This window comes from Macrotis lagotis, chromosome X, assembly GCF_037893015.1.
Source record: "Macrotis lagotis isolate mMagLag1 chromosome X, bilby.v1.9.chrom.fasta, whole genome shotgun sequence".
In the NCBI taxonomy this organism is placed as follows: domain Eukaryota; kingdom Metazoa; phylum Chordata; class Mammalia; order Peramelemorphia; family Peramelidae; genus Macrotis; species Macrotis lagotis.
In genome coordinates, this window is record NC_133666.1 from 667,271,349 (window position 1) to 667,295,272 (window position 23,924).

At 53.4% G+C, this 23,924-nt stretch overlaps 1 protein-coding gene across 14 annotated transcripts in view; it reads left to right on the forward strand.

The window, feature by feature from the left end:
* NCOR2 (nuclear receptor corepressor 2) overlaps positions 1-23,924 on the forward strand; it is a 302,271-nt gene that overhangs the window by 206,927 nt on the left and 71,420 nt on the right. For 13 of the 14 annotated variants that reach the window (XM_074205397.1, XM_074205400.1, XM_074205399.1 and 10 more), the window contains 2 exons: positions 4,458-4,520; positions 15,086-15,228. In XM_074205397.1, coding sequence (XP_074061498.1) covers positions 4,458-4,520; positions 15,086-15,228 — 206 coding nt within the window. The remainder of the gene's footprint in view (positions 1-4,457; positions 4,521-15,085; positions 15,229-23,924) is intronic. The other variant, XM_074205402.1, reaches the window with a different exon arrangement.

Here is a 23,924-nt window from a genome sequence, read left to right on the forward strand (position 1 = left end):
TGACAGTGGCCCCTTAGACCCATAGAGAACATAAGAAGGCAAGGGCTTTGTTTTTGTCTCTGGCTACAAAGGGATTAGTTTCTGTTTTTTCTCTGAGTCACTTAAGCCATTTTCTAACTAATGTTCTTTCCTTCCTTCCTTCTTTCCTTCCTTCCCTCTCTCCTTTCTTCCTTCTCTCCCTTCCTTCCCTCCTTCGTTTCTTCTTGCTCTTTCCTCCTTCCTTCCTTCCTCCCTCCCTCCCTCCCTCCCTCCCTTCCTCCCTCTGCATTTATCAAGTGCTTACTATGTAAAAGAAATAATATGGATAGGAAGCTGACCTCATAGTCAGGAGGACCTGAGTCCTCCATTCATTGTCTCCCCCAGTCCCCAAATCACTTTGTTTCTATTTGATCTGGACAGAGTGGGATAATGGGTGGAGAGCTGGAATGGAAGCTGGAAAGACCAGGGGTCAAGATGTGGACTGTCTGTGAGACTCTGAATAAGTTGATTAAGGTCTCAGTGCCCCTAGGAGACCCTCTGAAGATGGACTGAAGAGAAGGGGTGGTAGACATTGGTAGGAAGTAGTTTCTCACCAGGAATTTCCTGGAATCACTGGAGGAATCTGGGGGTTGGGGGGGGGATGGGGAATGGGGAATGTGCTCGCCGCAGTCTGAGGTGGTCTTTAAACAGTGTCTTGCTTACTTTGTTCAACTGATTGTGTGGGATCTGGGGGCTGCTGGCACCTGCATGTGCACAGATACACTCCCACTTGCCTATGTCTATCTGCACACATGCACATGCCTCTGTGAAAGGCTAATGAGAGATGGTTCCCAGCCCCGGCAGGACGGGAGACCTTCCGACCCGCCCAGCAGAAACAGCCAGGAGGTCTCAAGGGAGCCCATGACGCACTCACTTACCACAGCCTGCTCCCTTGAGGCCTCCTTGTCTGAAGGTCTGGATGTTATGGAAGGGATCTGTCGTGATGAAGTTCTAGGTGTTGTGACAAAAATCAAGGAGCCATGTGGTGACTCCTGTCTGCAGTCCCTCCAAGGGGTAACTGTGGCTGGCGAAGGGGAGAGAGGCTGGGTGTGGGCACCAGAAAACCTGGGCTGGATTCCCTACTGCCTGAATCTGCCTGCCGGACTGTGTTCATTGGTGATGGCCCCAGGGCTGCCTGTGTGACCCTGGGCAAGTCTTTTCTTCTGCAGCCTGTTTCCTCTGTGTAAAATGAGGGAGCTGAATTAGATGGCTTCTGGGGGGCTTCCCGGCTCTAAATCTGTAGAGGGTTTGTGTTCTTTAGACAGGTCCCTTTATGCCCTTGGGCCTTGATTTTTCCTTTGGTAAAACAATTAGGTTGTTCGAGATCCAGGATTCTTATCTTGGGGTTCACAGACCCCAATCTTTGCATGGATTTTGAGTTCATTGAACTTAGCTGTTAAAAAGAGCAAAATGCATCTTTATTTCACTATAATCAGTTTCCTTTGTAATTCTGTTTTTTATTTTACACATTAAGATAAACTTCATCAGATTGCCTGTCCAAGGGCTCCTGGACCCTTCCCTGGGTCATCAGCTCCAAATCTGTGTTCTTTGGGCAGTCCGTAACATCCCTGCTGGGGGAGCTTGCAGCTACCCCACTGTTAGGAGATTCTTTGTTCTTGGTGTTGAGGAGCTCCTCCATTGGACTCTTGGTTTCTCCTTGCATTCCTCCAGAGGTCTTATGATTGACTGGTTTTTGAAGGGCTGCACCTTGTGTCCCCGGTCACCCAGGAATGAAGCACTGCCAGTCAGTCCCAGGAGTCAGGTTATCAGAAGCATGACCTACGGTGGTCCTGTTGGGTGTGTGTGTGTGTGTGTGTGTGTGTGTGTGTGTGTGTGTGTGTGCTTCTAGAGCAGTATTTAGGACCCTATAGTGGGAGAAGGCTTGTTTTTAAAGTGACTAATGACTGGGGAGCCCTTCTCATCACATCTCTGTGACACCTTGCATAATGAGAGTGAATGTGGCCCCTGGGAACAGTGTTCCTCATGTCCTAGACAGGAAACCAGAAGGGACCTCAGAAGACAGCTAGACCACCCCCACTTTTTGTAGATGACAGGGAGAGAGGTTCAGAGACATTGCCAAAGTCATCCAGGTAGCAGGTGGTGCAGCTGGATTCAAACCCACGTCTCTGCTTCAGGCTGTTCATTTGGATGAGTTCCTGTGTCCATGAATCATTCAACAGCAGGTCCCCATTCTCTCCCCAAATAGAATGCCTGCTCCAGTGTCATCCCCACCTTCAACCCACCCCCCACACACACACACACACACACACACACACACCACCTTAGAGGCACATCCTGTAATGAGACCCTGAGGTAACAGAGATCAGCTATCAGGGACCAAGCTGGGAGGCTGCAGATTCTCTCAGGACATCAGATCCCTCATTAATTCTCTGTCTCCTGCCAGACCACTTACGGTATCTCCTTGTTCCCCTCCTCCATGTCCTTGGTTTTTCTCTTTCACCTGGCTTTGCCATCTAGCACACCTGCCTACAGGGATTTTCATCACTGGAAAATTATCCATGCTGTCATCTTTCAGTTATCTTGGACCTATGTATCAGAGGAAACACATGAAAAACCATGTTCCATCACTTAGGCTTGTTTTAAGGTTGGCCTTCCTGATTCTGTTAGTCAATGAACAAATATGTATTAAGTGCTTCCTATTTACATGCACTGTTGATAGTGACAATGGTGAAGAAGTACCTGCTATCCAGGTGGGAGAAGCAGCATGTATCCACAGAGAATCCAGTTCTGGGTAGATAGAAGGTTATCTCCAAGGAGAAGGCACTCCAGGCTGGCCGGGGCGGTGTGTGAGCTGAGTCCTGAAAGAAACCAGGGTGACAGGAGGCTGTATGGAGGAGGAAGGCGTGGGATCTGCCCGGAGGAAGGCTGTCTCTCGCTCAGGCATCTCTGAGACGGCAGATGGAGTCCAGAGGAGTGGGATCACAGGCACCTCCATAGGGTTTTTGGAGTGGTGGTGGAGGAGGATAGACAGATAGAAAGGGACAGACTGGCCAGGCCCTGGCAGGCTTGAGGAACCAGAGAGTTTGATATTTGACTCTTGTAGTGATAGGGAGCCGCAGGGGGTTGTTGAATGGGGTTGGTGTGGTTAGACCTGTGCTAGGAGCCTTGCCCCAGCAACCGGAAGGAGAAAGGGTTGTCTCAGGAAGAGACCCGAGCAGGGAGACCCACCAGCTGTGTCCAAGAGCCGGGCAGTGGGACCCACATTAGGTAGTCGGTTGTCTGACTGACTGTGAAAGATGATTGGAGCCATGGGATTTAACAGTGAATTGGATGCTTGGCTGGGTGCACTTGAAGATCGAGGAGGACCCCGAGGGTTTCCAGCCTGATCATTTGAAAGGATAAGGATGTTCTTGTGGTTTGGGCATCGGGGGGGGGATGATGGGTTCTGTGTTGTGCCTGCTGTGTTTTCAATGCCAACAGGACAGCTACTTCCAGAAGGCCAAGAAAGAGATGGCTGGTGAAGTGAATCTGCAACTCGGGAGAGAGACTGGGGCTGGATTTAGAGATGTGGGAGTCAACTGTGTAGAGAGGATAAGTGAAGCCATGGGAGCTACGAAGTCACCCCATGAACTAGTCTGAAGGAGAAGAGAAGATGACCTAGGACACAGTCTTGAAGGACCCCTCAGAGTCGGTGAGTGGGGCATGGCTGAAGAGCCATCAGAGAAGACCACGGAGGAGCCATCAGACACTGAAGAGCAAATGAAGAGAGAGGTCCCGAGGATTGCGGCGAATGACCGATGGGGTCAAGGCTGCAGGGAGATCAAGGAGTGTCAGCCCCAAGAACAGGCGTTTGGATTTGACAGTGGAAAGATCAGTGGTCGCTTTGGGAAGAGCAATGTCAGCTGAATGACGTGGTCAAAAGCCAGATTGCAGAGAGAGGAGAGGAAAGCAAAGCAAGAGTGGATGACTATCGCAAGGAGTTTAGCCAATGAGACCAGCGTGGTAGCTAGAAGAGATGGTTGGATGCAGTGAGGGCCTTTGGCACATGAGGGTGTCGATGGGTGTGGTTGCCTCGACAACTGGCAGGGAAGCAGCTCTTAGATAGGTTCTGTCCTTTCCTCTCTGGACCAAGATCTTGAGGGCCTTGTCCCAGGTCACTCCCCTCACCTCTGCTCCCAGGAGGAATCAATATGTCCATTTTCTAGATGAGGGCATTGAGGTCCAGAGTGATTAGCCAGCTTACCCTGGCTCACACAGCCAGTTAGGGTCCAAGGTAGGCTTTGACCCTGACATTAGAGTCCAGCACTTGAAACTCCTTAGAACTCCGCCCCCCCCCCCCCCCAGAAGAGCTGCCTGAGTCGCTCTTCTCTCCCTGGTTGCATAGGAGGATAGAAAGATCCCTCTGGTTCCCTCTTTTTTGTCCCCCTCTCCCTCCCTCATCCCGCCTACTTCCTAATTGCATTTGTTTTTTTTGCCAGCTTCCTTGGAAATGAATGAGAGTTCTCGCTGGACCGAGGAAGAGATGGATACTGCTAAAAAAGGTGATTGATTGATTATATCTGTTTTGTTCACCCCGCATTGTTCCCCTCCCTAGAGCACACCAGGATCCCCTTTGCCCCAAATTTATTCCTCTCTTACTCACTGTGCGACTTTGGACAAGTTGCTTCCTGGCCAGCCTCAGTCCTATTATTTGGTTTTTTTGAAAAATGGGAGAAAAAAGTCCCAGTCTGCGCCTTATACTTCTGTGGTGCAGAGGAAAGCACTAATGTGGTCCTGGAGATCCTGGGAACCACTGGCCGTGTGCCCTCCAGCAGTCACTTGACTTCTTTTCTGGTCCTCAATTCCTTGGCTGTAAAATGAGAGGGGAGGTCTTGGACCAGAGGCCTAGAGCCAGGGTGCTGAGGTCCCTCTCGTGAGGAGGAAACGAGACCCCTCTGAAAAGCGAACCCCTGCTGCCTTTGACCTCATCCTTGGGACGCAGCAGTAGGCCCGCATGCCCACTCTTGATCTGCGTAGTTGTGGCTGACGAAGGTGCTGCTGTTTGGTGGTAGGACAGGGAATGGGGAGGCCCTGGGCATGGCTGTCTGGGATCCTGGAGCAGTTAAGGGCTGAGCTTGGGGTTTGGAAGCTCACAAAACTGGGCCATTCGTTCTCCCCTCCCCCTCCCCCCCAGGCTTTGACTCCGTGTCCCAGGAGCTGGAGAGCTTTCTCTGTGTATGCCAACTTTTGCAGTGTCCTAAGGGTAGCCGGGGTAGGGCTTCCTCTGAGGCTGGCTGGGACTGGAGGGGTGTGGATGTAGTCCTGGCTGTGTTGTGGCTGGGATGCTGGAAGGAGAGACCATGTTGGACCAAAGGTCTTGGAGGGATTTCTGGTGGCATTTTGTGGAAAAATAGAGAAGTCAGTCATTTTTTGGTGGGGAGCAGCCTTGCTGGGGGGCACCTTGTGGAGGAAGCTCTCGGAGCGTTGTTGGGGAACATTTGTAGTGCTGCAGAGCCAGATGATGTAGGGAGCATTGTGGTGTCTTAGGGAGCAATAGCCGCGTCCCTGGAAGATGGACAGTGTTGGGGAGTAGTTGTGGAGGGATGAATCCATGGAATAACAGAGACCTCTTGGGGCACTGCGACAAGGATCTCTGGCCTCTGATGTGCTTCACAATGCAGCCTTGACCTACCCTCCAGCCCAAGTGGAGGATCCTCTCTTCAGGCCTTCTGAGGTTCAGCTCAGTTATCCCAAGGGCTGCTCCTTCCAGGAGACACAGCACTACCCACCTCGGGGCTTTTTACATACTGACAGCCCTGCCTGAACTGCCCCCCTCCTCCCCCCTCCCTCGCTGGACTGCTGCACCTTCAAAGCTCGGCTCCTGCCACCTTCTACACTTGACCTTTCTTAGTGGGAAAAATGGGTCTGGTGCTCTCCTTCCCTGTCCTCCTATTTATTTTGAATTTATCATTCAGTCTGTGTGCACAGGTTTTCTCTCTAGGAGAATGTAAGCATCCTGAGGGCAGGTCTGTCTCTGGCTGTCAGTCTGTGTATAGGTGTGTGTCTCCTCCCCTGCCTTCCCTTCTGTAATATCTGAAGAATGTAAGGCTCTTAATGAACATGCATGGACTGGTTGATGTGTGTGTGTGTGTGTGTGTGTGTGTGTGTGTGTGTGTGTGTGTATGTGTGTGTGTGTGTGGTGGCAGAGTCTGGTCTCGACTGTCACTAGATGTCTGGAGGATTTCACCATTGTAACAGGGCCATGGAACAGTTGTTGAGTTGGTCTCCTCTGCCATTAAAATGCAAGCTACTGATGACAATGAAAAGCTGGCCTTGCCCTCAAGGAGCTGACCTCCCTCCCTGTGGTATGGGCCCAAGGACAGGTTCTCAGAACCTCCCCTGCTTGTGGCCATTTCAAACCCTTCCCCTGGCTAGGAGGCACTTGGCCTGGTTAGTGGTGACTTCTGGTAGCCAGCCCAGAAACCAAGAGGAGGAGGGGGACATGCTTGTCCTGGGAGAGCTGGGGTTGTTGAGTGGCCTCTCTGGGTCTCCAGCTTTGTGGCTCTCTTCATAGCTCCCTTTCTCTGACTATAACCCCTAGGTGTGCCCCTTACTCTTTTTATCTGTCACCATCTGTGTCTTCCCCTCGGTCTCTCCACTTCTCCTTGTCTCACTGTCTCTCTATCGCCTGCTGTCGTTGGCCTTGGCTTTGGCTGAGTCACACCGCAAACCAGATGGGTTCCCTGGGCATCCACTGGCTCACCTTGGGCCTCATTGGGGAAAGCCTGCCAGTGCCCACCTCCACTCCCTTTCAGTCTCCAGCTCACCTTCTTGGGGTCCCGGGGGGGGGGGAGCAAGGCCAGTCTTCGCTAGACTGCTTCAGCAAAGTGTTGACCCTGAGAGTGGTGGATGGGGCTGGGGTGGGAGGAGGAGCACATGGGTCTTGATAGGGAGGGTGGGAGTCACTAGTGGACAAGCTGAGCCACTCACTCCAAGGGGCTGAAATCGGGTTCTTGTCCCCAGAGTCTCTGAGTGGTTCCCTGGGGGCGGGAAGCCTCCGATCACACTGCACTGAAGGGATGGGGGCTTGGAAGATGACAGCAAGAAGGCCTCTGTTGTTATAGTGAGCCCAGCCCAGGGGAAGGAGGAAGGGGGCTGATAGGAACTCAGCATCCCTGATCAGTGACATTTTTAATAATGCAATAAGCCCTGATGTGCTCGTCTGCCATGAATTACAGCAATTGGGACAATTACGGGGTAGGATGCCTGCTCATCGACATGTGACTTGCCAGTGGTGGGATGCAGGTGCAATGAGGAGACTGGATCCCAGCTCCTGGGACCCAGCTCTGGGCTCTGGCCCCTCCTCCCCTTCAGCTCTCATTCCTTAAAACCTCCCCAGCTCCACTGGCCTTACTCTGCTCCACACCAGTGGACAGCAGCCAGGCCCAGAACATTCATGGTGGCAGAAGAGCAAGGTCTTGGAGCTTATGATTGCACTAGGTGGTTTGGCCTGAGGTTTGTAGCAGCACTCTTACCTTTTGGTTCCTGTGGGGTGCCAGGCTTTGTGGAAGTCCATAAGGGTCAGGGAGGAAGGGGTCTGCTCACAGGTATGCCCAGGAGTGGAGGCACTCCAGTTGGCATTCAGCATGTTAGTGGTCCTGATTGGCTCATCATCAAAGCCTGGACAGAGATATCATATGCACACACACACCATAATGGGGAGAAAAGAGAACCTAACAGAAAGGGTCCTGAGCAATAGAGTAGCTCCAATATTTAGTATTTATAAATTGCATACTTCTTTCTCAGCCATTGTGCTGGAAAGGAAGAGGGGAAGAAGAGAAAGAGAAGGAGGAAGGAAAGAAAGAATTCATCAATGCTTTCTATGTAACACAGAGCTAGGATTGAAAGAGAAGAGTATTAAGTTCAGTCAACACTTCTTTTTTTTGTTAAATTTTTTTTTGTAAGGCAAACAGGGTTAAGTGGCTTGCCCAAGGCCACACAGCTAGGTAATTATTAAGTGTCTGAGACCGGATTTGAACTCAGGTACTCCTGACTCCGGGGCCGGTGCTTTATCCACTATGCCACCTAGCCGCCCCCAGTCAACACTTCTTAACTCTCCGTCTCAGACACTTGACTAGACCTAGCTATGGCGGATGGATGATGGATGGATACATAGATAGACAGATAGATAGATAGATGATGGATGGATGGATGGATGGATGGATGGATGGATGGATGGATGGATGAAGAATGAAAATGTGAACCAAGCTGCTCCCTAGGAAAAAGCCACCCCTCCTCCCCCCAACCTGCTATCTGCTGAACCTGAAGGAAGTGTGTGGAGGGGGTGAGGGGTAGACAGGCTGCCACCAAGGAGCTCTGACCCTGATGGGGAGGGGCAGCATGGGAGGTTTCAGCAGCATATCAGAGATCAGTTTGAACTAGGGGCTGCCCTCAAGGGGTTTCCACCCTTCTCTAGTGCTGAGCAATCCTATGGAAGGAGGGAAAACCTGCTTAGTCCGATGCCCTGCCAAGAGGCTTGGATGCCAGGGCAGTTCAGTTCATTGACACGTTGTTTTCTGTGGACTGAGATGATCAAGATGTAAGGGAAATAAGCCCAGCCCCTACTCTCCAGGAGGGAAGAGACATGTGCCCATGTAACTGGAGGCACAGTAAACAGAGAGATCAGGTGGGGGTGGGGAGGGCACCCCCCAGAACAGCCTCTACTCCTTAACCAGCTTGGCAGTGCCCACAGGAATGCTGTGGGCGTCTCAGCCGGGAGCAGGTGCTCAGCGGACCCCCCCCTTGTCTGCCAGGATCTCTGTCTCCCACCTCAGAGGGAGGAGATCCTGAAGGCTCCCCGGGCAGCCTGAGACACATCCGGGAACAAGCCTCACCCCCTCCCAGCAGCCACTGACCTTGAGAGAAGTTCAGCCCCTAACCCAGGGGTGGGGAGGGAAGGAGGGAGAGAGGAAGAGGGAGGGACTGGTGCCCGGACCCTGGGCAGGCGGACTCTGGTGGCCTGCCCCCACACCGCTTAGACTATTGCAGGGAGGTCTGACCAGAGGCAGGACCTGCAAGGAGGGCTGCCCAGGTCAGCCCTGAGCACCCACCCAAATACTCTCTGATTTTAGGACTTTTACAAGTTATAGGGTGCCCCCTAGTAGTCACTTCACCTCCTGGGCCTTGGTTTCCTCTGAATCTTTGATCCTGCTATCCTGTAGGCAGATGATCTCATGCAAACAGCTCCAGGTCTGGAATCAGATATGAATTCAAATATGACCTCAGACACTTACTGGTTGACGACTGGGGGCAAGTCACTGAACTGCTGCCTGCCTCAGTTTCCTCATCTGTAAAATGGGAGGGAACTCTTCCTTGGATTGAAATGAGGATGAAAAGAGGATTTCCACCTATCCTCTCCACCCCTCCCCCAGCTAGGTGATAAAGCCAAGAAAGGAAATTAGGGATGATGCCCAGGGACAGTCTTAGGGACCCCTTCTCTTAGCCTACTCAGACTTTCCTCCTGGCTCAGGAGAAGTAAAACAAGATAAGGCCACCCCTCCCACCCCCTGACCTGAAGGAAGTATGTGGACGGGCGAGGGGCAGACAGAGCTGCCACTGAGGAGCTCTGACCCTGATGTGGAGGGGTAGCGTGGGAGGTTTCAGCAGCAAATCAGAAGAGATCAATTTGAACCAGGGGCTGCCCTCAAAGGGCTTCCACCCTCCTCTAGTGCTGAGCAATCCCATGGAGGAGGGAAAACCTGCTTAGTCTGACGCCCTGCATCAAAGATAAAGTCTTGGACTGTCTTCACTTGGCGGACCTGCAAGGCTGTTGTGCAACAAAGGACTGTAGATTTGCAGTGACCGGGAGAGACAGAAGGGGCCAGTGAGTCCAGCCCCCTGGTGTGGATGATGAGACTGAGAGATCAAGTGACTTGCTCAAGGTAGTAAGTGTGAGAGGTAGGATTTGAACCTGGGTCTGTGCTATCTTTCCCCTGTCCTTAGAGCAAAATGAATCAGTGAAGCCCAGGTAGGGTCTTTGGAATTGCCCAGTTCTCAGTCTTCCCTGGCTTCCTCAGGGCTGAGCTCAGGCTCGCCCCTGCAGGTGACCTTTGCCAGGTACCCCCACAACTGGAGCCTCTGTTGTTACCTGCTGTTTATATGTATGTGTTTGTGCATACACAGAAGTTTGCAAGGTGCATCCCGCCCCCCCCTCAGCCCCCACCCCTCCATTAGACTCTGAGCAAACAGGGAGGGTTCTTTTGGCCTGTGATTTGAAGCCCCCATCCCTCCTGAGGCCGCCCATTCTACTTTGCTCCCTCTAAACTTTGGGATGTCTTTCCTGACCACTAGCAGAGCTCCCAAATCCCCGGTAGCTTAAGTGACCAAAGGCATGGTAGTGATTGTTTTGGTCCAGCCCTGTGATGTTGTCAAATGTGGAGAATTCCCAGGGAGGAGATTCCCTTCACTGATTTAGGCTGGCAGCTCATCTAATTTATAGGCACCCTACAGGCTAAGTAAGTAGCCTGCAGTCTAGATTTAAAGGTGGAAAAGCTTTCAGAGGTTAGCTGCTAATTTTACAAAAGAGGAAACTGAGACCTTTTAGAACTTGAAAGGATCTTTGGGGTCATGTTATCTCTTACATTCTGTGTATCTTCCTTCCTTTCTTTTTTTTTTTATTTTTGCAAGGCAATGGGGTTAAGCGGCTTGCCCAAGACCACACAGCTAAGTCATTATTATGTGTCTGAGGCAGGATCGAACTCAGGTCCTCCTGACTCCAGGGCCGGTGCTCTATCCACTGTGCCACCTAGCTGCCTTTCTTCCTCCCTTCTTTATAAATGAGGGAATGGATGGAGACAGGACAGGAGAGGCCGAGAGGCAACTGGGGACTCAGAACACTTGATAGTTTTGTGACCTTGGACAAGTCACTGAGCCACTTGGAGCCTCGGTTGAGGGCAGTAGCGGTTTTCTAGGTCCTTTCTCTGATGGGGCTGTGGTTGCCTCGGAATAACCCTTTGGAGGAGCCTGGGGCCTGTTCCAACGCTCTCTCCCCTTAAGGAAAGCCAGGTGCTCATCTTGGCTGGGATGGGGGTGCTTCTGGGACCGCCCAGGGGCCCTGTGAGAGGATCTGCGGGTCTGGGGGGTCTGGAGCTTTCCTCTTGCCCAGTGGGAACCGTGGAGTGGAGTTAGAAGCCAGAGTCCCGGACCCCCCAGGCTCGGGATCAGACCCGGGACAGCTCCCGGGAGACTTGGGTTTGTGACTAAGGTGCAGTCAGAGCTCCCCTTCCCTCCGGAGGACCCCCAGGCCGGCTCTACCTGCCCTCACCCCTCCTCGGTGTCTGCCCACAGCATCCCAGGAATCGATTTGGGCTTTAAAGCGAAACTTTTCTTCTTGGGAATCCGAAGGCTGGCGATTGGACTCGGAGCTTGGAGTCTGGGAGACCCGGGCCTCAGACCCTCCTCCCCTGCCCCATGACCTTGAGAAGATGGCCCCCTCCTCCCTCCCCCGGGATTTGATGGCCCACCCTAGATTGGGACCCAGGGCCCCTAAGGGGCAGGTGGGGTAGGGACAGCACGTTTCCGGGGGCATCGGTGCCTGTCGGAATCTCTGGGGGCTTCCGGGCCAAGAGGGAAGCACCCCGGCGTCTTGCTGTGTTTGTGTTGGTTGTTGGTGCTGTTTTGGGGGACCCTCCCCCAGGATGTCCCCGAGGAGTTGCGGAGATGCGCACTCCGGCCTCTGGTCCTCTCAGCCGCCCTTCTGGGGGCTCCTGCACCCGGTGGGCACAGCCCCTCAGTAGCCCCGGCCCGCCTGGGTCGCCCCCGCCGTGCCCCTTTGCCCTCGGCCGCTATCTGCATCCGGACAGGGAGGTCTTTGTTCAGGACGGCCTCAGGGACCCCCGAGAAATGCCGCCGCCCCCGCCTTCGCCTGGCTTCCGTCTCGCCCCGGCCCCCCGGGCCCCCGGGCAGGGGGCTGGGGCAGGAGAGGTTCCCGCGGGCGCTGGGTGAGCAGCCCCCCATGGGAGGGCGTGGGGGAGACTCGGGGGCCCCAGGACCGCCGTGTCCCCTCGGGGCCGGCCCTGGCTTCTGGGGGGACAGCTTTCTCCCTGTCAATGGGGGAGCGGAGAAGCCGCGTGGAGCCCGCCGGGGGCGGGGCCTCCGGGGCGGGGCGGGGCTCCCGGGGGCGGGGCCTGGGGGGCGGACGGTCCTCCCGGGGGCGGGGCCTCCGGGGCGGGGCCTCCGGGGCGGGGCGGGCCTCCCGGGGGCGGGGCCTCGCGGGGCGGGGCGGGCCTGCGGGGCGGGGCCTCCCGGGGGCGGGGCTGGCGGGGCGGGGCTCCCGGGGGCGGGGCCTCGCGGGGCGGGGCGGGCCTGCGGGGCGGGGCCTCCCGGGGGCGGGGCTCGCGGGGCGGGGCGGGGCTCCCGGGGGCGGGGCGCGGCGGCGGCAGCCGGGCCCAGAAGCAGCCGCCTCCCGCTCCGGAGCCCGCAGCGCCCGCGCCTCCGCGCCCCCCGCCCGCCGCCCCATGTTTCCGGAAAACTTAGCCCAAGGGGACCCTCCGAGCCGAGAATGTGAGTGTGGGGGCGGGACGGGGGCCCGGGCCGCGGGGGGGCGGGGTGCCCCGGCGGCGGCAGTGCCCGGCACCTGCTCCGGCCGGCCCGGGGCGCAGCCTCCCGGAGGGGCCCACCTGTGGCCCGGCCCGGCGCCCCGCTCGTGGCCCGGGACCTGGACGGGGCCGTTCTGAGCCCGCGCCCCCGGGGTCCCGAGCCGAGGAGCCCGAGCCGGAGCCCGGCACGTCCCCCCGGGGGGCTGCCCTGTGCCGGGGCTCGGTCTGGGCGGGCTGAGAGCTTCTCACCTGGACGTGGGGGCCCCCAGCCTGGACCTCCGCCTTGTTTCTGTCTGTGTCTCTCTCTCCTCTCTTTCTCCTCCGTTTTCTCTCCCTCTCCTCCTTCTTCCTCCTCTCTCTCTCCCTCTCTCTCTCTCTCTCTCAGATGTGGCTTTGCTCCAGGAAATCCTTTAGCCGATTCGCCTCAATCAAGCTGGGAGAGCGTTTCATATATTTAGCTAAAGTCTAATTCCAGGCTTCCCAACCCTATGGGGATAGAAAGGTTAAAGGACCCGACTCCTTCCCCTCCTCCTCAGCCACTCAGAAGTGGCCTGGCAGCTCTGACTTGGACTTGAGGCTTGGGATATCCAAGGTCAGGCTGCCTAGGAGCAGAAAGATATAAATATACACGTCTGCTCCGTGTGTGTGTGTGTGTGTGTGTGTGTGTGTGTGTGTGTGTTTTGGGCAGATGGGCTGAGGTCTGGAAAAAAGCCTTCCTGGTCATCCCAGGCTTTGTCCTCAAAGAGAGGGGAGAGTTGAAGCTAGGGTTTTGATCCAGACCTAGAAAATACCCCCTTGGGGGACCCTCCACCCTGGGGAGCAGAGGATACATTTTTGACATTGCTTCTGAAAGCGATGTGGGTTCGACTAGAGTCTGAGTGTGTGGCCGGTGTGGCCTGGCACGGTGGGAGGGCCTCCTCGCTTCCCTGCGGTGTAGATGCTGCGTCGAAGGGCACACCTGCCGAGAGGGCGGGCTCCTTCTCTGACCCCTGGGCGTCCTCTCCCACTCTGTTGACAGAGCTAGCTTCAGGAGGCCTCTACAACTCCGGCCTTGTGAAGAGGCTGCGTGGGATTGTGGGCAGGGATCTGGCGCAGAGCTGGCTGGTCACCCTCAGAGACCCCAGTAACTCACAAAAACTATGTAGGAAAGAAAAGATAATGGTCTTTGACAGAGGGAGCAACTCTGGGACATACTCCCTGCCCACCTGCAGGAAACTGCATGGAAAGACAGAAATGGAAGATTCCTTCCCTTGAAGACCTTGAAATCATTCTGTGGCCCCAGAGCCTGCTGGCGGCTCTCCTTCTTGCCTGGAAAGCCTTCCCTTTTAGATGCCACTTCCTGATCCGTTGCCGTGGAAATCACGCTGCCCCAGCATCAGACGCCCGTGGGTTTAGATCCCGCCTTTGCCCTTGACTGCTGAGTGACCTTTTGTCCCTTCCCTCCCTTGGGCCTCAGTTTCCTTACCTGGAACAAGAGAGGTTGGTCCTGATGACCTCTAGAGCTCTGCTCCTTGGGATCTTCCACCATGCATCATGTTTTGTGGGTCAAGTGACTTTGGATGCCCCCAGAGAGAGCCGTGGGTCATCAGAATATTGAGAGTGGGAGGAGGAGGAGGAGGAGGAAGGAAGTCTGCTCTGAGGCCTCAAGCTTACTGGGGTCCCAGCCCCTCCAGGCACTGACCCTCAGGGTCCTTAAAAAGCCCGGGCTCCTTTGGCTAGGATGGAGGCTGCCGGTCACATGGGCCGTGTGGGTAGGTGTGTGCAGACGGCTGGTGGGGAAGTCCTGGCCCCCGCCCAGCCCTGTTCCTTTCCCTCCCTTCCCAGGCCTGGTGGGGAACTGAAAACAAGGCCTTGTCACATGGCCCCTCTCTGCAGCTGGGAATAATGTTGTGTCCAGGTCAGGGCCTGTGCGAGGCTCATCCAGACCGCCAGGATTGGGGCAGGGCCGGGGGACCAAGGGTTTAGGCCCTGTGGCCAGAGTGGGACAGAAGACACCTTAGTCCCGAGGAAGGGAGGCTCTGGGCCTTGGGCCTGGAGAGCCTCCTGTCTCTCCGTCGCTCCTCCTCTGGGTGTTTGCTCACCCCCTTGGTCTCAGGGCTTCTGTGTCCTCTTTCCATGCTGAGGCTGATGGATTTGGCCCTCAGAGGACCCTTCCCGCTCAAACTCTGCTGTTGTTAATCATAAGACTCCATACCTCTGGTATTTGGGAGTCACTCCAGTTCTCTGGGCTACACTCCCCCCCTGCAGTGAGGTCCCTTCCATTTCCAAGTCTTGGACCCTAAATGGGCCTTGCTGGACCTCATTTTCCACACCTGCATAAAGGTCCCTCCTTAGCAGCTCTGATCTCTACCTGTGGGACATCATTTCTGACTCTATAAAATAAAGGGTCTGACTTAGCTGACCTCAAAGGTTCTGCTCTGTGATAAAATCCTCTTAAGTGATGAAAGGAAGCTTCCAGGCCTCTCCCTAGGACCAGGTGCCCTGATCTCATGGACAAAGCTTCACCTTTTGCCTTTCCTCCCTGCCCACAGGTCTCCTGGAACATGGGCGGAACTGGTCAGCCATTGCCAGAATGGTGGGGTCCAAGACAGTGTCCCAGTGTAAAAACTTCTACTTTAACTACAAGAAGAGACAGAATTTGGATGAAATTCTTCAGCAGCACAAGCTAAAAATGGTGAGTCCTTGACCCCTTCTTCCACTTCTTCCCCCAACTTCACCAGCCACCCACTGCCACCCCATCATCACCAATGAAAGGAGGGCAAAGAGTATTGTACTTGGGTTTTAATCCTAGCTGTGCTACCACCTTTGGGACCTTGATGAAATCACCTCTCCTCCTTTCCTGTTTACCCACCTGTCGAAGATGACTGGGGACTGGGCATAGGACCCCTGAGTTCTTGACCATTTTTGTGTCTTGGACCCTTCTGGCAGTCAGTGAGGACAGTAGCAGTAGGAAGGAAGCTGCTTGTGCTGGAAGGCAGCTACCTGAATTTTTTCTCAAGGTTACAGAATCCAAGCTGAGAACCCCAAGCCTAGCCGATCTTGAAGGGGACTTTCAGCCAATCCATCAACATTTACTGAGTGTCTTTGGCAGAGTGCTGACTGACAATATAAAAAAGTAAAAGGCAAAACACAGTCTGTGCCTTCTGGGAGCTTATAGTCTATTGGGAGTGACAGACAGGACAAGCTAAATACCAGCTCACTAGGAATTAATTCAGAGAGAAGACCTTCATATTAACAGGGCATGGGAAAAAAACCTTGTCCTTCTAGGTCTCCACACTCTGAAGTTACTATTTATTGGTCTCCCCTTGGTGCTAACTGTGCAAAGCTCTGGGGTTCCAGGGCCAACATTCTATGCTCCTGGAGTGCTGGGTGTTTAATGGGGAGAGAACATGTAAATAAGGGCAGAGAAGATTGATATAAACAACCAGAACAATGCCTGCCCTGGAGGTGCTACATTACAGGTGCTACCTGTTAGTAGCCAAGTTGAGTCTAGACACAGTGGTTTGGAGAATCATGAATGATGGCAGGTAGGAGTGGAGCCTTACTGGAAGTGAAGCCAGAGCAGAAAGGAAAGCATCAGGGTGGGGGGGTGGGGAGGCAGGATGGGACGCCCTCCCTGGGCCCAGCCTCCTTTCTTCCTCCTATTCCATAGCACCCATGGCCCCTCCAGAACCCCTGCCAGCTCTCCTCGTGCTGCTGAAGCTCATTTATTATGCCTCTCTATGGGTACGGCTGGTGAACTGTTAGAGAAGGACCCCCCCAGTCCAGTGGGTAGCCAGGAAGAGGAAGGTTTTGGGGAGACACAGGTGTGGGCTCTGCTATCAGAGCCTGAGGGAAGTCTGGGTCAGTTGGGGACTTGAAGAGGGCCAGGGATCTCTTCCCATCTCACTGTAAGGGACTGACACCATGGAATTCCTTTGTGCTGGGGTTTGTGGACTTGGGTAGGGGAAATGGCACCTGTATTTTCACTCTCCACTAATTGAAGCAAATGCCTCCTGTTTTCATTCTTTAAGAAAACAATTGTGAGAAGGGGTCCCTAATGCCACACAAAAGTGGAGGAAACCCTAGGCAGGGCTGACCTTGACATTTTACAGATGAGAGTTCAGGAAGGGCCAGTGGCAGAGCCAGGTTCAGATGTAGAGAAAGTGTCATTGTGGCCATCTGAGCCCAGGACTCTTGCCTTCAGAACAGGGTTGTCCCCAGAACACTGGGCTTTGGTTCTATCGCATTAGAAAACCATGTGGGATTTTAAATACCTGGCTCGTTTTCCCTGATTTGGTGAGGCTCAGCCCAGGTCTGAGTTAAATGCTGTGTTGAAAGCACAGACCTGGGCCCGGGGGAGAGCTTTGTTGCCCTGGTGGGGGGGGGCCCTACAGCCTGGGAGCCTGGATGCTTGGCTCCCTGTCCTCCAAAGATCCACATGGGTTGCTCCCCCCCCCCCCCCCGCAACTGCCCCAGGCTCAGAGAAGACACCCGGCAGGGGCAATGGCTTGGATGGAGGCTAGGCAGTTCACATTGCGCCCGGCCTCCGGCCTTGCCAGCCTCAGCCCCCTCCAGCCATCAGGTGCTGAGGGGAAAGAGGAGGAGGAGGAGGAGGGGGAGGAGGAGGAGGAGAAGGTGGTGAAGAGAACCACTGACTCACCCAGGAATTTCATCTTGTCAGCCTGAAGGAATGAAAAGCTCGAGCTGCTCCTTCCCTCCTGGCCAGGCCCCGCCTTGGCCCTTTCACCCCATCGCCCTCCCCAGGCCCCTTTGCTGCTGCCTTCTAGAAATTCGGGGCTCCCGGACCCCAAGTGTCTTGGCCCACCCTCATGACTGTCCAAGGGCAAGGCCAGGGCTGGGCTTCTATTGCAATATTGATGGCACTTCCAGAATGGGGCCCAGCACTAACTCACTCTGGATTGATTGAGAATCCCAGGCTAAATGAGAGTAGATGGGGTTCATGTCCTTGGAATGATTCTGGGCCCCCTTCTCTCCCCCACTCACCCTCCTTTTCCCATGTGTTCTTTTAATTACACATCCAAAAGACCAGTGATTTCATTCTCCCCCCCCACCATGTCCCCCTGTCTCTCTCCCTCTGTCTCTCTCTTTCTCTCTCCCTCCCTCCATCCCTTCCTCCCTCCCTCCCTCTCTCCCCTTCCTCCCTCCCCCTCTCTCCCCTTCCCCGTTCTCCCTTCCTCCCCTCTTTCCCTCTCCCCCTTCCTCTGTCTCTGTATCCTCCTGCCTCTCTCCTTCTCTCTCACCCCCTTCTCTCTGCCCCCTCTCATTCTCTCTCTTCCCCTTTCCTTCCCCATCTGTCTATCTCCCTTGCCCTCTCCTTCTCTCTCCACTTCTCTGACCCTCTGCCTCTCTGTCCCTTGCCCTCTCTTCCTCTGTCTCTACCCTTCTCTCCTGTCGCTCTCCCCATCCCTCCCCCCTCCCTTTCTCTCCTCTCCCTTTCCCTCCCTCCCCTGCCCCCTTTCTGCCTTCCTCCTTCCCTCCCTTTCCCCAGTTCAAGCCACCTATTGCTTAGCAGACTTGGGAAGCAGTTGGTGGGGCCAGCAGATGTCCTTGCCCCGTGGCCTAGCTCTCTTTGACGGGCTTGCCCCAGTTCAGTCGGGCTGCCCTTTGAACACACAGCCCTATTTCTAGGCTCACGCTTCTCTGCCAGAACTCGCTGGGGCCCAGGTTCCTGGCCAGGCTTCAGCTAGCCCAGGGCTCTCTCTGTGCCACTGTGAGGCAGCCCACGGAGACTGTTCCACCTCTTCTATAAGTCCACTAATAATAGCTCCTGCTGATGCTGACCACTCGGGCCCCTCCCTGTGCCTCAGTTTCCTCGTCTATGAAGTAGAAGGGGGATATGTACATATAGAAGGGGCTAGGGTTTCTTTCCAGCTCAAATCCATGTGGTGGGAATGGCCTGGGAAGGAGATAATGGGAGGGAGAAAGCTGCCCACTTCTGGGAGAGTCCAGCAATCCCAAAGCACTTTCCATCTGACATTTCAGATGCTACTGTTGCCCCACATTTTACAGGTGAGGAAACTAAGGGAGCCCAAGTGATTTGCCTAGGGTCACACAGCTAGTTAAAAAGCATCAGAAACAGTACTTGAATCCAGGTCTTCTCTTCCTTCCTACACATATAGCACTTTATCCACTGAGATAACCTAATCATAATTATCCTATACCAGAAGGATCCCAAAGATGTTGTCAGTAAATGTACAGAAGATGAGTTTATGTCATGATACTTTTATTCAACTACAGAAATGCAGTTCTTTTATCCAGTAGGCACTAATCCAGAGAAAATGCTTTTGGGGGAGTCAGGGTGAAGTGACTTGCCCAAGGTCACACAGTTGTATGAAGTCAAATTTGAACTCAGGTCCTCCTGGCTCTGGGGCTGGTGCTTTATCCATTGTATCTTTCACAACAGTAGGCAGATAATGCCTATAGTGTGCTTGGGAAAGACTTTTAGAACTATCTAGATGTCAGGAAGTGCCATAACTATTATAACTTCTTTATTTTTGTTCAGATTCTGAAGTCATTGATTAGAGAAGAAAGTCTATTGGTGCCTCTTTCATAAGTTATCATCTTGGAGAACCCTGACAAAGGGAGAGGGACTGGTACAGAGAGAGATGAAGGAATTAAGTGACATTCCCAGAGGCATTACAAACAGGAAGACTTGAACTCGGGGCTTCCTAACTTGATAACCATTTCTCCTCCTCCCTTCTTCTTTCCCAATAAGAGCTGGGGTCTTAATTTAAGCCACATCTCCTGAATCTTTTATAACCTGTTCCTCCCCATTAATAATGCTGGGCTGCCTTTTGGCTTCAGTCCCTTGGAGAGGCCAAAAGAGGTAGTGGAGAGTTTCTTGGGGGTGGGGGGATTCCACAATCTGGACTCTGCAGCCCAGCTCCCTTTGTGAGGACCCTCGGGGCTCTGTGAGAAGGCCTCCAGGGAGGGCCTTAGTCTGCAGCACCTGGCCCATGTTTAGCTACATGTGCATGCGCATATTTTTACATGGACCTCTCCTGTTTTTAATGTCCCTTTCTAAGGGTCCCTCTCCCTCCTAGAAAACCCTTCTTTATAACAGAGAACGGAAGTGGGGGTGTCAGCAAAATCAAGCAGTACATTGAAGACCCCTTCCATTATAATATGTTCTATACCCAGAATTCCCCATTTCTGAAAAAAAAAAAGGTTGGGAAGTAACTGCTTTGGGGCTGAGTTCAACTTGACAGTCTCATAGTGTTTAGAGTTGTTGCTTTGGGAGGGGAGGTCCTGGCTCGGCTCGGTTCTTCTAGGTCTTCCTGAATGTCTCCACGAGGGTCCCAGGTAGACTTGGGACCCATGTCCTACAACTTTAGAAGCAGGATTCTCTCCCCCCCACACACACCTTTTTAGATAGGTTTCTGAGGGACAGCTAGGTGACACAGTAGATAGAATATCTGCCCCGAAGTCAGGAGGACCTGAGTTCAGATTTGATCTCAGACACTTGATGCTTACCAGCTGAGTGACCTTGGACAAGTTACTTAACCCCATTGCCTCAGGCACAAAGCCATAGGTTTCTGGGTTTTTTGGTTCATCCTCCTAAGCAGCAGGGTGCCTGAAATCCCTGATTCCAGAGTCTCCTCTCCCCGGCCTGCTTCTGGGGCATCCATTCGTGAGTCCCGCCCCCTGCTCATCTTTTCCTCCAGACTGTCACTGTCCACAGGGAGCCCCTTCAGCCTGAGTTCTTCCTCTCCTGCCGCGTCTCAGATGGCCGTCGCAGCTGTCTGGCTCCCTGGCAGCCGCAGGCCCGGGGCTCGTGACCTCGTCCCGAGGCAGAAGCCTCCCAGAATAGCCCAGACCTTTGTGGCCGCTGGCTCAGGCCGCTCCGGTTGTCCCCAGGCCCCACACAACACAAGGCTTTCCAGGTTTTCTCCTGAGCTCTGCCATTCAGACTGAGAACTCCAGGGCCTCTGACCTTTGGCCTTCAGAGCAGTAGAGGGTACTGGGGCCAGAAATGAGAAGGGGCTTTTCCTTAGTGATTTACTTACACTTAGAATGAGAGCTGGATAGGCCTCGCGGGCCCTCTCCCCCAGAGCCTGGAGGGACTTGCCTCTGTCATGTGGACATATTGACCAACCTCCTGCTTTTACAGAGGAGACTGAAGCTCCCAGAGTCACACGAGTAGTGACAGAGGGAGGACTTGAACCCAGATCCTTGGGTTTAAAGTTGTTTAGTGACTCAAAGGCAGGTGCTCAGCTGCTTTTTCCCACACATCCCATCCCTTGACCTTGATGTCCGAGAGGCCCACACATGGGCTCTGGCTTCCTTTTTCTTTTCTTTGTTTTATAAATAAACTCCAGCGAACTCTGGACATTTCCTCTTTGAGCTGCCCGTGCCTCTAGTTTCCTCTGTAAAATGGGTCTCCTGCCATAGCCAGAACAAAGATTGGACATCCAGCCTGCCTTCACGTGGTTGCTGGTGGGGCCGGTGATCAAAGGACCCAGCCCCTTCAAAGGAACATGCTTTAAGGGATCATAAAGAGTAGCAAATTTAAGGTCAGGGCACTGGGTTCAAATCCCAGCTCTTATGCTGATGGCCTACGGGACCTTGTGCAAGTTACTTAGATGAGCCTTTGATTCCTTCTCTGAAATGAGGAGTCGATTTGAGAGGCCCCTTCTAGATCCCTAAATCCTAGAATTATAACATTATGTCATGTTTATTCCTCCTCTCAACTAACCCAGCACTCTGGTCATAAAAAATGTGCAGTAAAATGCAGCTTTGTAAAGGAAGTAGAGCTATATAGAGAATTATTAATTCTATGAATGATCTGAACATAATCTATAGAATATCCTGTGTACATGATATTTAATTATTTTTTTAATGTAGCATATCTAAAATAATGTTTATAGCATCAGTAATAATAATGTTATATTTTAAAACATTCTGATTGGGTGTTCATGGAAGATCACCCAAAGGGGTTTTAGAACCTCAGCTCTAATTCTCAGGGATAAAGACGCCTAAATCTTCCTCTTCTGCCCCTGTCCTGGTCCCTCCCAGCTCACAGAGTCAAGCACTAGGGGGGACCCCTGAGGGTGGCTCGTCTGAACTCCTTCGCTCTGTAGAGGCCCAGAGGGGGCTCAGCCTTGACCAAGTCTCCTCCATCATCCCCCTCAGACAGTCTTCCCTTCTCCAGGCTCCACTTCCCCATCCTTTCATTCAGTCCTCACGGGGCCTGCCTGGCTGTACTTTAAAAAAAAACACTTCATTTTAGAGAAATGACGCCCCACTAACCCCTCCCTACCTCAGTGTTGGTCCCTAGGGTACCCAGGACAGAAGGCAGTCCCCCATCCCCAGCCCCACATTGGCCATAGCCTGCCCCAGCCCGGCCCGTCTGGAGAGGTGGCTCCTGGCTGTACCATTTGGCCGGCCTAGGGAAGAGGGGAGGAAACATCGGGTCAGGGCCTTTGAAGTCCGTGGAGCGGGTGTCATCTTCCATCCCCTGATTCTCACAGGGTCCAGCCAAAGCATTGTTACGTGGGAAGTCAGCAGGAAGCCGGTCTTGGGGTGGTGGTTGTTTGCCTTACTGAAGGTTATATAATCGCTGGCATCCAGGCCTATTTTCCTTTATTTATTTATTTATGTTGGCCTGGCTTCACTCCCCCCTCCTGGGTCCTGGAGCTCGAGGAGAAACCAATCCACTCATTCTGCGCCTGTCTGTCTCCTGGGAGACCCCCCCCCCCACTCTCACTTCATTCAGATCAGCTCAAATTCATACACAGTGATTATGAGCCGACTGCATGTGAGGACCTCTCTGCATGGCCCCAGCAATCAGAGCTGGAATGACTTCAGAGTCCCTCAGATCCAACCCAACTGAGGCCAGGGAGGGGGAGCCACTTACCCAAGGTCACCCAAAGCATCAAAGCTGGGGGTACACCCCAGTCACAGGTCCATAGGGCCACAGACATGAAGATGTTGCATGTGGTTCCTTTGCTTCACAGATGAGACGAGGGGAGCCCAGGGAGGGTGAGCAATAAATGACAGGCTGAACTTGAACCCAGGTCCTCTGACTTGATATATCCAGTGAACATTGTTCTAAAACACCCAGCTTCCCTCGGCACAGAATCTCTCCCAGTGGAATCCAGGTGTTCTGATTGATAAATAAAAGACCTGCACATTACAGTTGACTGTCAGTTAGGATGCATTTATTGGGTGCCTCCTGGAGCCAGACTCTGTGGATACAAAGAAAGACAAAAAACAGCCCCTGCTTTTGAGGAACTCACGATCTAATGAAGAACTCCATATTCCTAGCAGTGGAGGTGGAGGGGAAGGGAAGGGTTGGGGAGGCAGGAGATCCTAGCTCCATCCCTCTTCTGCCCATTCTTTTGCATTCTGCCGTTTCCCGTGTCTAGGTATCTCCTATGACCAAGGAGCCCCTCTCCCCCTTCAGAATGCTTCATACTCTGTAGTCCCGGCTCTTAGATCTGGAGCCCACGGACAGGCATCGGCCCATACCCCAATTTCTGCAAGCTCCCCAGGGGCAGTGACTCACCCAAGAGGATCCAGGCTTAACATGGTTGATCTGGCCCCACACCTAGTGCCCTTAGCTCTCTGGGGGTCCTGGGCCCCTTTGGCAGGGTAGGCCAGGGAAGCCTCTGGTTTCCTCCCAATTGCTCCAAACATTGGATCATCTTGTAGCTTAGGAACATACCTCCCCAACCCACCCCCAGTTGTCTCAGTTTTGTTTTTGGCTCTTTGAGTGGCTTTTGTCTGGCCCCAAAGGCTAACAACCCATATCAGATAAAAATAGGAGAAAATAAAATCCCGCCCCCCGCGGCCCCCAATTCTCTGCTCACAATTCTCCTGGGTGTGAGCTGGTACCTTTCATTTGCAAGTCCCTAGTCAATAAGGAATTCAAGGATTTTACTTTTATTTTTTCTTTTGAAAACTGCCTGTTCATATCCTTTGACCATTTATCAATGAGGGAATGTCTCAATTCTTCAGGATTCAGGTCCCTGTATATTTATGAGATGAAGCCTTTATCAGAGAAACCAGTGGAGCTTAGGAGGTGGTTGGGAATATTCTGGGTTTGGGGAAATAAACAGTGTCTCTTCCTGCTGATGCTTGGGAGGCATGCTTGTTCACCCTTATGTTTAAGAGTGGACTCTTTTTATTCTTCTCTTTAAAACCTGATTTCCAAATTCTCCCCCGTTCTCCCACCCCTTCCCCACTCACTGGGAAGGCAAGCAAAATGTTGTCAATTATACAAGTGAGCTCATGCAAAGCTTTTCCATCGTAGCCATATCACCAAAATAAAAGCTAAAAAAAAAAAATCCAGCAAGAAAAGTGTACTACACTTGGCCCTTGGAGTTCTGGAGTTGGCTAGCATATTTTCATCATGATCACGAAGCC